Source organism: Triplophysa dalaica, chromosome 16 (assembly GCF_015846415.1).
Source record: "Triplophysa dalaica isolate WHDGS20190420 chromosome 16, ASM1584641v1, whole genome shotgun sequence".
Lineage (NCBI taxonomy): Eukaryota > Metazoa > Chordata > Actinopteri > Cypriniformes > Nemacheilidae > Triplophysa > Triplophysa dalaica.
In genome coordinates, this window is record NC_079557.1 from 2,945,287 (window position 1) to 2,958,029 (window position 12,743).

Below are 12,743 nucleotides of genomic sequence, written 5' to 3' on the forward strand. Positions count from 1 at the left end.
TAGTGGAAAAAACTCCACAGTGCAAAAACATGTAATGGAGGACAAAGACACAGACTGTCCTTAACTTGCTAAAGGCTGTGATCAAGATCAGAGAACACAAGGCTTGTTTGTTCTCTTTGTTGTTCTTTTGTTACGTACGTTTGTGGTCAGAACAGATCAGATAGGCGTCTGAAAGTTATTGTTATAAAGAATAAACTGAAGTGAGCTGTAAACTCCAGTCTCATAATAACAGTGTCTGAGTCACCCTGAGATATTATTGACAGTTATCTGTGTGTCTATTGAAAGATTGTTGAGTCACATTGACCGGGTCTGTTGTCACAGATCTTATGGGTGAGTGCTGTGCGCTTCTGTTTGCGTCAGATGATAATGTCTACATCAATGGATTAGATGTTTCATGCAAAACTGAAAGCTTGCACACCGGTGTACATCACTGAAGTGATTGTATCTGGGTCATTTTACAATACGAGAAGTATCTCCTTCAAAGCTGAAGGGTTTCTTTCTGTGTACATAGATTTTTTTAAAGATCCTGAAAAACTGTATTTTTCTGCTTTTGTGTTTCCGGCGAATCAAAGCTGTGCTTAACTTAAAAAATTAAATATGAAAAGTATTTTTCTCTACATTTGTCGTAGATTTTAGCATATTAAGGTTTTTTATTTGTGTCAACGGGTTATCTGTCAACCCTTGTTAACATCAATTGATCATTTTTAATGCAGGCTATGTTGTATTTATCGTTTATATTATAATGAATTTTATTGTATAATATAGTTTAATTTAGTAATGAAGTCTTTTGAACTGAATTTAAAGGATATTTGTACAAAGATATTTTTATAAATATTTCACCTTTAGTACAGAGCTTGTGATTTGACATTAAACTCTTATACATCTCAGATGAGGAATATGTTATTTCTCAGATGTTGCTCCTTTAAAGCTCATGAGATTTGATGGAGTTCTCAGTTGTCTTTCAAGAATCAGCTCATTAGCTGATGTTTCTCCTAAAATTGTTAAACTACAAAAAGGTTATGGAGGTCTAAAATTAATGTGCAAAAAATTGGATTTGGGATAAAAAATGAGATGAGAAATGCTCGAGTTCATTTTGAGATCTTCAATAATATTGACTTTAGATTGCAGACTTGACAATTCTGAGCCCAGTTTGAGAAAATGTTGACATCTCCTTCTGAAACTCTAATCACAGAGACATTTGTGAGGTCTCCGTCTCTTTTTCTCAAGAGAAATATCTGAGACACAGCATAATATAATCTGATTGATGTCTAGGAAAATTGTTGCGATATAAGAGATCTCATCTGTGATTTTTCTTTCTTATTGTTGTTTTCCGAGGTGTCATGTGTATACTGACATTCACAGATATTAGTTGGATTAGTCTTGGATACTTCATGCCAGTTGTATTTCTTAACAGCACGTCTTGTCCTGTTGCCTCACATGTTGGTCATGAGTCTCTCTGCGGTCCCACCGGGGCCTTTAAATTCAGCCGTTCACTGGACTGTCCCGTTCTTCCCAGAATCTGCTGTTTCACAGTCGATTACTCCAGGAACATTACAAAGAGCTCCTCCGTTCATACAGAACATTTGAGATGAATCAAAGTCAAGCACCAGCTCTACAAGGGCAACGTTTTGTTAAAGAAGACACAAGAGTTTGCTGGTGAGAAATGGATGCTGAGTAAAGAGGATGGTTTAGATAGACAAACTAGCTGAAAGAACTCCAAAGGACAGAAAAAAACAAAATAAGGAGAGAATAAATCATGTATCCGAGCACGGACGAGTACAGTACGGACGGTTCTGGTGTGCAGGACAAGGGACCTCAGATCAGTGGACTGGTGGTTCAGATCATGGAGGTGATGCCGGTCGTGCTTGCACGGATCAGACAGAAGCTTCTGGAGATGGCTATTGTGATCTGTGTTATTCTGCTGGTGTTCTGGGTGGCTTTATTTCTCTACGGCAGTTTCTATTACTCCTTCATGCCCACGGCCAATTACATCACACCCGTCCACTTCACCTACAGGTGAGGACATAAGTGAGCACAGGTGAGACCTGATTTGTGCGGAGTGTGTAGAGTCGCATAGAAACCAATATATTCATTTTTATGTTTGGTACATGTCATGTTCCATGTAATTCACGGTATTACAAATATTTTTGTTATCTCTTACCTTTCTTATACAAAGTTGAGATCTACAGATGTCATTTGGATTTCTATTATAATATAAAAATATTTTTTAGATTGCTGAATAATTTTGCAGAATTACTTTTAATAGACTGTTATTTCTTTGTCAAACGTGTGTTTCTTTGCAGGACAGATTGTTCCACCCCTCACCATGCCATGTGCTCTTTTCCTGTTGCTAACGTCTCTCTTTTGAAGAATGGAAAACATGAGGTGAATTGTAATTTGTAAATTGTAAATCTTGAAATGTCTGGGTAAAATGCAGTGCCATCATACTGCTTACTATGCAGTTTATACTACTTTTCTTTTAAGGTGTGATATGTTTTAAACAGTATTATGCTACACTGTTGTCAAATGACATCCCAATGCTTCACAATGTTTAATCAGGTAATGTTTTTTTCTTTGTTTTTCCTGTGCACTACAGGTGATGACATACAGTCAGCCCTATCAGATCACACTGGAGCTCGAGATGCCCGAGTCTCCATCCAATCAGCAGCTGGGAATGTTCCTTGTCAAAATGTCTCTCTATTCAAAAACCGGTCAGATTATTGATGTATCTGCACGTTCTGTAAGTACGACACACAGAAACACATTACTGACATTCATCCTCATCACAAATGTTTACATCAAGTGTAAATGTATAGATCATGAATATGATGAATAACGCCATTTACACTAATGCATTTGCAGATGCTGTAATCCAAGTTTCTTCATTCAAGCTGTGCATTTTTTTCAGTGTTTATGTGTTTTATCCGAAAATGAATCTATATGATGACATTAGTGCTGCTAGCACAAAGCTTTATCAGTCGAGCTACAGGAACCAAATAGACTTGTGAAGCTAGTTTGTAAGCCTTTCAGGGACTCCAGCGTACACTACCATCACTCACTTGTCTCTCTGTTGTCTCAGGCGATGCTCCATTATCGCTCGTCTCTGCTTAAGGCTCTGGACACCTTGATGTTTTCCCCGATGTTGTTAAGCAGAGTGTCCGAACAGAAGCAGTCAGTCATGGTGGAGCTGTACTCAGAGTTCAGAGATGATTCTGTGAGTGTGTGTCTCCTCCTCACATAATGAGCAACAGAATGCATTCCCTTAAAAAAATGGAAATTTTTCTGGCAGAGTATTTCTGTCATTTTACAGGGGGGTTTACCATATTTTTTTTTAAATACAAGAAAATCTACAAAATTAAGAAACTGAGAAAAATTATTTTATTTTACAGGTGTTTTTTTTATTATACTTGGAAAAACTGTCGAAAAAAGAACAGAACAGAAAATTAAATAAAATTAAAGTAAACAAATTTTGTAGGCCAGCCCGGTGTTGAATGGTATTGAATTGTGAAATTTGTTGATGGACACGCAGTTAAAGGGATAGTTCACATAAAAATAAAAATGAATGTCATTCAAAACTTGTAAATGACTTTTTCTACTGTGGAAGACAAAAGAAGATATTTCGAAAAAGGTCCGTGTTCATAAAATGGAAGTCAACGGGTAAAATGTCATTTGGTTACCAACTTTCAACAAATTAACTTCTTTACACAAAGGAAAGAAACTCATACAGGTTTGGAATGACATGAGGGTGAGTCACTGATGAAACAAGTGTCATTTTTGGGTGAACTATCCCTTTAAAGCAGCACTTTGTAGTTCTTAAAATATTGTCTCTGAAAATAATTAAAGTGATAGAAAACTCTTAAAGGTGCAGTTTGTAACAGTTTTGCAGTAAAATATCCAATAACCACTAGGCTAGTGTTATATATTTTGTTCAGCTGAGTACTTCCAATATCTCAAATGTTTCCAGCTACTTGTAAATCGTGAGAAAATCGCCATTTTAAACAGTTACGCGGAGCTGTGCAGTCGCCTGTCAATGGCGTCATAAACGCGTTCCCCTTTGTTACCGCCTATCATGACATAGAAACCAAATGCGGAAGTAGTGTCTAGTGTCTAGCAAGCCACTAGCTTTTTCGAGCAGTCACTTATTTATGGACCACAATCAATGTTGGGTAATTACTCTGAAAAAGTAATTAATTACTAGTTACTCATTACATATTCAATAGTGTAATTAGATTAATGTCCAAATTACTCTGTCCAAAAAGTATTTAGTTACTCATTACTAATTACTTTCTATATCCTACATTAACCTTGATTGGTTAAGTGATTCAAGGATAGACATGAAACGGCTTATTTAATTAATTAAATAAATAATATTATTAACTGACCAAAGTATTACAAATGTGAGAATTATACATTAAAGCACAGATTTTAAAGTAAGACTTTGAATTTTTATGTCAATTACACTATTGCACACGCATATATTTCACAAAGTATTTAGTTAATTACATCAAAAGTAACTATAATTAAATTACAGAAAACATATGAGTAATCTCTTACTTTACTTTTTCAAGGGAAAAGTGATTAAATTACAGTAACTAATTACTTAGTAACTAGTTCAGTGGTTCTTAACCTGGGTTCGATCGAACCCCAGGGTTAAGAACCACTGAACTAGTTTCACCCAACACTGACCACAATTGTACGCAACAATTATAAATCTTTACCTCATCATGATTTCTAGTTCCCGTCTGATTGATGGCCATCAGCGGTGGAGTTGGAGACAACAGATCCCATCATTCCACGTTCCTTCACAGTGTCATCAAGCTACGCCGTTGTTGTTGTTTTGATCGTGTGCCCTCTAGTTTTTACCAACTGCACCTTTAACTGGACGAATGCTTCTCCCGCTGCTACCCGAGCAACCTCATAAGTTCTGTGCTCGGACACTAGTAACAGACAGTTGCGCGTATCAACCACACGGGGGAACTCGTGAGCAAATTTTCCAAAGTGTTCCTTTAATAACTGTCTCTCTTTCTTCAGTATAAACCCACTGCCGGCGCTGTTATTGAGATCCATTCCCAGCATATTCAAATCTACAGGGCAAATCTCTACATCTTCGCCCACTTCACAGGAATCAGGTTTGTGCGTGTGTGTGTGTGTGTGTGTGCAGTGCTGTTTGTGGTGATTTGCTGTGCGTTACGGTCTTTACATCCAGTCCTGTCGCTCTGATCTCCACAGGTACCTGCTGTATCATTTCCCCCTGACGTCAACTCTGATCGGGGTGATGAGTAACTTCGCCTTCCTCAGTTTGATCATCGGACTCAGCTACCTACAGTTCTGTCTGGGTGATCGAAGGTCATCTGGGGAGGAGGAAATACAAGAGGTTAATTTCAAGTTTTGAGACAATCAGTTTCAACAAACATGAGTGTTCAAATCGGTTCACTTGCAAAAGTTTTTGTTTTTTATTTGACCCCGTTTTTCAAAATTGAGAAATTTTTAGTAATCAAGCTTCTATTGATCTGGTGGAGATATAACATTTAAAACTCTGGAATCTGAGGGTGCAAAAAATCTAAATATTGAGAAAGTTGCCTTTTCAGTTGTTAATCAGCAGCAGGGCATCCACTTACAAAAATAACGTTTTTATATATTAACGGTATGAAATTTAATTTACAAAGCATCTTCATGGACCATGATCTTCATATCCAAATAATTTTTGGCATAAAAGAAAAAATCTATAATTTTGACCCTTACAATGTTTTTGGGGCTTTTACTAAAAATGTTCCCGTTCTACATTAGTCACATATGTGTTTTCTTGTCTTCAGGCTGATTTTGAGTTTGACATGGATCAACATGACAGGAAAGAACGAGAGGAATTTAATGATCATTCAGAACCTCAGCATGAAGGAATAAGCAAAGGTCGACCTGTTACTATTCATACTAATAGTTATAAAAAGGATAAAATCTTACAATTAATCATAAATTGTTTTACAGAATTTAATACAGTACGTTTGAATATCTGACATGCATTGTATTTTTTCTGTATTCGTATATGCAGTCATTACGAAATCTATGTTGGATTCCCCCATTACGATGGGAAATAAAGACACCGCGGATAGCAATTCGGACGAGATGGAAGAATCCATTCCAGACATGGGGGTGGATGGGAGCGAACATGTGGAGGATGAACACATCTGTACGTTGGAGGAAGGGGAAATGATTTTGAGACAAAGAAATTTGTCAGCCATGATGTTTCAAACATCTCAGGCATTAACAGACACTGGAGATAAAAACTTGAATGGTATCGGTGCCTGTTTGAGCTCTTGATGCCAAAGAAATGTAACTGTCTGCCAAATAAGGGTAAAGGTTATGAAGAGCAAAGGCCACCTGGTCTTCTGACTTAAGCGTTTCGGCTTTATTTAAGAGTTTCTTCTTTTTTTAACATGCACATTTTGCCAAAACCGAGTATAATGTTTGTATATTAATTCGAAATTGATCAGGAAAAGCTCTCATGAATATTTTTCCAACATGTTCACCAGTTTAGCGTTTTTCTCCCTAGTTTTGAAAGGGTGATATTTATTCAACCGGTCAACCTTTACTTTATTGCTAAATATAATATTAAGTGTATAGCTTCATTGTTTTTCTCGATAGTAAATAGCCTTGAGGAAAAATGCTATTTGGTTGTGGTTTATGTTTGGAAAGTAACACATGAATTTGCATTTATTTCCATGTGTGCCTCTTTGGAAAACACATATTGCATCACAGAAAGATATCCACTGGCGCTGTTACAATTCATTTTAATGCCACCAAATTTTAATTTTTACATTTACAGTTTTTCTTCAGTGTGTTTATATGTTCGCCCTCTCTTGGGAGTCCTTTTTTCCTGTTTGTGCAGTTATTCTGTCCTTACTTGCAATAATATGTGGCTGTCTTATGTATTTTTTAATAAAAAGATTAACGCTGCATATGTCCAGGTCATATTTTAGCCCTAAATCAAAAGAAATAAGTAAAGAAACTAACCTTTTTAAGGACCATTCAATTGTCCTTGGATTTTAATGTGAATAATAAATAAACAAAATATCAACAGTGATAGACACATGAAGGCAAAATATATAAAATCATATATTTTCATGTGATTTCAAAGTTAAATATGACACGGTTTGTGATCATTGGGTTTAATTAAATGAAGTGCTGATACAATAAAAAATGTTAAAGCGTCTATCACATTAATACATGTAAATGTGTTTGGGACTTAGACCATCTCTCTTTTATTATCTCTCCAACCACGAAAGAGCTTATTGTTGACAACTGTTGTGAAAACTTGTTACATCCCATTATGCAAATCACTGGACGTTGATAGTTAAACTTTGATCTTAAAGTCTTCGGTACCAAAGGGCTGGAATGATGAAACACTGGTGGGTCTGGTACGTGGGAGTTGGTAATTTTTCCTAAGCAATTGTTTTGAATGTATGTGAGTTATTTCCTAGACACAAATGAAGATTTCGTACCACCTCTGTGGGAGATTTTTTCACCGACGGTTCAATTTGTGTCCAGGAAACATGTTATGCCTCTTTTAAAAAACTAGTTCTTGTTGGTATTTTGTGAAAAGTATTTTTCTATATCTTTTCTATACTGTGTATAGTTTTAAGAGTTCAAATGTTCGTGTCATTTTATATAGTTTACACGTCTATTATTTATCCGTCTGTCTAAAATGTGTACATATTTTGTTAAAAAATATATTTTGGTAAAAAGACTCTTTCTTTTAGACCTCGAAACAACAAAAGAGGTGTTTCATCTATTTCTGATGAGCATTTCAAGCCTCTTCATGAAAGGTTTGGATTTCCCAATGCAAAGCATGAGCACGTTGTCAGGAAAAGCGAGCGATGCAGGTGATGGGGAGATCGTGAGAGATGCCGGAGAAGAAAACATTTTTGATTTCTCTTCATCTTCAATCAAAAATCATCATTTCAAAACAGCAAGCCTCAGAGTCAGACCTAAACTGGCCTCGGCTCAAGCCGTCCTGTCATCCAAACTAGAACAACCATTAGGAACACAGACGAGCGCACACAAGGAACAAGAGGATGTGAAACCGGAATATCTGGAACGACTAGAGACATCTACTGATGAAATGACCGCAGACAAAGACATTGAGAAGCAAGTGATGGCAGAGGAAGCTCTTGTTAAAGAAGATTCAAAGAATGAAGAAACAAGAAAGAACCTGTGGAAAGGCAGGACTGAACTTAAGGAAAAGCTGAAGGACCGGATGAGGGAGAGACTTGGCGGATGTCTGGAGAACATCGATGAGACAAGCGAGAGAGAGATGACTGACAGCAGAAGGCACAGACAGAGGAGTTGGATTGCTAAACAAAGACATGCACATACAGCAAAGGATGGAGAACTTTACATGGACAGAGGAACGGAGAGAGAGGGTGAGGATCAAGACAGAGGAATGAAAGAATATGTTCCTCATCCTGTCCTCTCTCGGGTTCTCCTGCACTCCTCGGCTTCATCTTCTTCTTCCTTTAACAACTCATCAGCCGAGAGCGACGAGGTCTTCAGTGAAGGGGAAGATGCAGCGGCCAGGAGAAAGACCATGAGCAGGGTGAGTGGGATTTTTAGGAATGGCAACAAACACTGACTAAATACCTTTTAATTTAAATCTCGTAAGACCGGTTACAGTTGAATTTTTGACATCTGCACTTCCAGAAAAAGGTTTTTCAGTGCTGTGAAATGTGCTTGAAAATTTGCATTATTTTGAAAGAGTTCCATAACATAACATTTATTTGAATAGGACATTTGCATATTCCTTTAGACAGAGAAAGAGTGGCGTGTCACTGTCGAATTAGCCGTTTTTCCAAAACAAACTTGTTGTCTGCCAACTGTCCACAAATTCCATGATGAATAGTGACCTCTTAAAGATTTGAAGAGAATGAGGCTTGTGACATTCTAGATATTTTTAATGTGGTAAACTTTTACACTCTAGCCTTAAGTAAAATATTTATGATAGCACCCTTACAAAAACTTCATGTTCATTTTATTAAGTATACTTAAGCAAAGGTCAAGTATATTTTTAACTAGGCCTATATACTAGGTTTGGATAGAATACGGACAAACCTGACATTTGGTTTAACGTCCATTTGATCCAACTATTCGTTGAAACAAGCCAGAGTGTACTTTATGTAGTAAGTACTAGTACTCGTATACTTGTAAGTGTAGTATTTAAATGCAACTTGGGACTGAATTGGCCCACTTTTTTATTTTAAAAAAGCATACTTTAAAGTGATACGCAAAACGAAAAATTCTGCCACCGTTTACTTACCCTGATGTCATTTCAAACCTTTATGACTTTCTTTCTTCCGCAGAACACAAAAGAAGAGATTAAATCAGAAAAGTTGGCAACCGAGCAGCACTGGACCCCATTCACTTCTGACCACAAAACCAATGCAAGTGAATGAGCTCCAGTCAAGAACATTTTTCAAAATATCTTCTTTTGTGTTCTGCGAAAAAAAGTAATACAGGTTTGAATTGACAAGACAGTGAGTAAGTATTGCATACAGAATTTAAATATTTGGGTAAACTATCATTTTTCTTCTCCAGTGTCGATCATGGAGAACGTTTTTGACTATGATGCAGTGGTCCAAGCGTACACAGAGCCCATGGATCCAACTGGCTGGTCACCAAGGTATGACACTTTTCATCAATCAGGGATTTGTTTCCCTCCAAGACCATAGCCTTATTATTTCAGTCCTTAAGAAAAATAACACATTTATATAATTTATTCTTTAAAATGTATCTAATCACTGTTTTATAAAATATACACAGTATCAACGATATCTTAGTAATTGACAGTGAGTATAGGCTTCTTGAATGACATGTAATAGCAATAATAGCAAATATTGATCAATTTGAAAGTTTATCAGGACACCATATGTAAAGATGCGCCGGCATCTCATTTGAAGTTGACCCTTACAATTTAGAAACCCATGGTGTTGTCTATGTGGTCTCTTTAGGTAATGTCAAGCTGAGTGAGGGTGGAGAGGTGCTGAAGAGGTTTTGTGAGGTAGAGGACATCTGCCTGCAGGCCCTCATGTCAGATGCGCTCTATCAGTTCGTGCCTCAATATTTCGGGCACATCAGTCAGGATGGAGATCGGTACGTCCGTCTAGAAGATCTACTGAGTGGTCTTAAGTATCCTGTGATCATGGACTGCAAAATGGGTGTCAGGTAGGAGCGAACATAATTATAGCTCTAAATCCAAATGTATTTCAATAAAATAACTTTTAAATATAGAATCAAATTATATTCATTATGATTTAGAAGTTGAGGCTCACTTGGCTGAACTGTTTATCGTGATCTTAGCTTTTGATCTGAAAGCATCTAAATGTTTCATAAGAGGTTCTGGAGAAGGTTCAATGTATTTCATATCATTTAAAATGTGAATTTTTTTATTTATTTTATTACGAAACAAAACATATATGTTGAAAATAAATGTTGCAATGGATGAATGGGACCAACTAATAAAAAAACAGTCAATAAGAGCCCAGAATATTTTTTTTGTAACATAGTTCCCACAGTTACATTGGTGTTATTTCATATTTTTATTTTATACTTACAGTGAGTGTATTGTTATTCTAAATAATATAATTGCATATAAATCACAATTGCTTTGTGACATTACTCGTAGAACTTACCAGGAAGATGAGATCATTAAAGCCAGAACTAACGTCACCTTGCGGAGTGATATGTATCACAAGATGGTGAAAGTGGATCCGGCGGCTCCCACTGAGGAGGAACACGCACAGGGAGGTGTAACGAAGCTGCGTTACATGCAGTGGAGAGATTACAGCAGCACTACCACAACACTCGGCTTTCGTGTAGAGGGCATTGTGGTATGAAAAAAAACATGTCTTGTGTACAGCAGTTTAGCAAATACAATGACATTTTAACAGGCTTAATCACAAAATTAAGAACGAATTAATTGAGATATCAGCAAAAGTTAGATCACAAAGAAAGATGCTATATGATTTCAAACAGGACACTCATCTTGTACATTATTATTTTTTTGGTGATGCTTTGGCCAACATTTTTATTCCTTTTGACATCATTTAAAAACTTTTAAAATGTACTTGTGCTTTGTTGTAGATGGGAAATGGTAAAGTATTACGAGATTTCTACAAGACATGCACAAAAGCCCAAGTGACCGAAACCCTCTTATCCTTCACCAAAAGGCAGGTTCACATTCTAGTGAGTGCACATGCTTTCATTTTACATTTTTTGTCTACTTATTGTACTGTAGTGTTCTGTATACTTTTTTATACTCAAAAATCACACAAACTAAAACTTCAAGTAAAATTGGTAGTACGTTCTGGTCTGGTTTTATTGTGAACATTTAATCCGTGCATATTTTAACAAACAATTACGGTGAATACTGTTTCATTTATACATTTAGCAGACCACATTCGTGCATGTTATACGTGTTTCATATGATTATTCTCTACCGGATAAGACTGCTATATTAATTCCAACTGTGCAGATCATAAATCAAAACATTCTCGCTTTACACTTTGTGTATCCCAGAAAGCCTACTTATCCAGATTGCAAGCACTAAATGAAACGCTTAAGCAGTCAGCCTTTTTTAGCAAGCATGAGGTCAGTACAACATTTTCTTTTTATCATGCTATACTTTCTTCATTCAAATTAGACTTTCACCCTTACCTCTAAACATCTCACAGATCATAGGAAGTTCTCTGCTCTTCGTCCATGACAGCAACAACAAAGCTAATATATGGATGATTGATTTCGGGAAGACCATCCCAACCCCAGAAAATGTCCACCTGATGCATGATGTTCCATGGGTGGAGGGAAACAGGGAGGACGGGTACCTCAACGGTCTAATCTCCCTCATCTCTCTGGTGGGTGAAGCCCTCAGACAAGCAGAGGAAGAGAAAGAGCCATCACTTTCAGATTCCCATTGATTTTACACTGGATACAGCAAGACTCTAGAAAAGAAGCATATTTTATTGGCACCCAAATAGAAACCGTTCGTAAAAGCACAATATTTTGATAAAAACATACAAGACTGGATCTTATAGTCAAGACCATTGACATGCAGCAGTTATCAGTATTAATAAAACACTCAAATAGAGTTCAGCGTGTTGACAAAATGTTTATATGCTCTCCTACTTGTAAGTCGCTTTGGATAAAAGCATCTGTCAAATGAATAAATGTAAATGCATTTTGCTTGCAATGTTTGGCTAAAGATTATTGTGAAATGTACAACTGCATTACTTTATCCGTTTTACGTATCTGTCTACTTAATGCATTATAAGTGGAACTGCTGGTGTATCGTCTACCCATGGGAAAGAGAAAGAGATGAGATATCTGAGATAACATTATTTCTCATAGACGTCAATGCAATTAAATAGAGACAAATGGATACTTAGTTGTCTCAAATATTTATCCTGAGCAATAGACAAAAGTCTCATAAATGTCTCCATTGGTCTTAAATAACAATGCTACAAACTGAGCTCAGATTTGCTGAGTCTGCAGTCAAAACATGTTGAAGATATGAACTCAAACATTTGACATTAAATTGATCCAAATCCAGATTATTTTACCCATACAATCAAAACTACACTACCATACTCTAGTTTACCAACTGTCTCATTTGTGATGATTGTGCTTACTAGAATTAATGACAATAAATGTCGAACAATATAAGAAATATAAAATGTGAGGCTCTCCAATATAAACGG

At 36.5% G+C, this 12,743-nt stretch overlaps 2 protein-coding genes across 3 annotated transcripts; both read left to right on the forward strand.

The window, feature by feature from the left end:
- The first annotated feature begins 306 nt into the window (after positions 1-306).
- On the forward strand, positions 307-6,951 carry bscl2l (BSCL2 lipid droplet biogenesis associated, seipin, like). The gene is made up of 9 exons (XM_056769812.1): positions 307-330; positions 1,517-2,016; positions 2,304-2,385; positions 2,597-2,740; positions 3,080-3,214; positions 5,032-5,129; positions 5,230-5,374; positions 5,814-5,907; positions 6,047-6,951. The coding sequence occupies exons 2-9, from the start codon at positions 1,757-1,759 to the stop codon at positions 6,313-6,315; spliced, it is 1,227 nt and encodes a 408-aa protein (XP_056625790.1). The 5' UTR covers positions 307-330; positions 1,517-1,756; the 3' UTR covers positions 6,316-6,951.
- Positions 6,952-7,384: 433 nt separating this feature from the next.
- On the forward strand, positions 7,385-12,282 carry si:ch73-22a13.3 (inositol-trisphosphate 3-kinase B). 2 transcript variants are annotated; one of them, XM_056770014.1, is made up of 8 exons: positions 7,385-7,412; positions 7,755-8,590; positions 9,586-9,670; positions 9,999-10,212; positions 10,673-10,877; positions 11,131-11,232; positions 11,566-11,637; positions 11,721-12,282. In XM_056770014.1, exons 2-8 carry the CDS (start codon positions 7,793-7,795, stop codon positions 11,961-11,963), a joined length of 1,719 nt encoding a protein of 572 aa, XP_056625992.1. In that variant the 5' UTR covers positions 7,385-7,412; positions 7,755-7,792; the 3' UTR covers positions 11,964-12,282. The 2 variants fall into 2 exon arrangements, with proteins under 2 accessions (XP_056625992.1, XP_056625993.1); XM_056770015.1 differs by having other exon boundaries at positions 11,756-11,909.
- Positions 12,283-12,743: the final 461 nt, after the last annotated feature.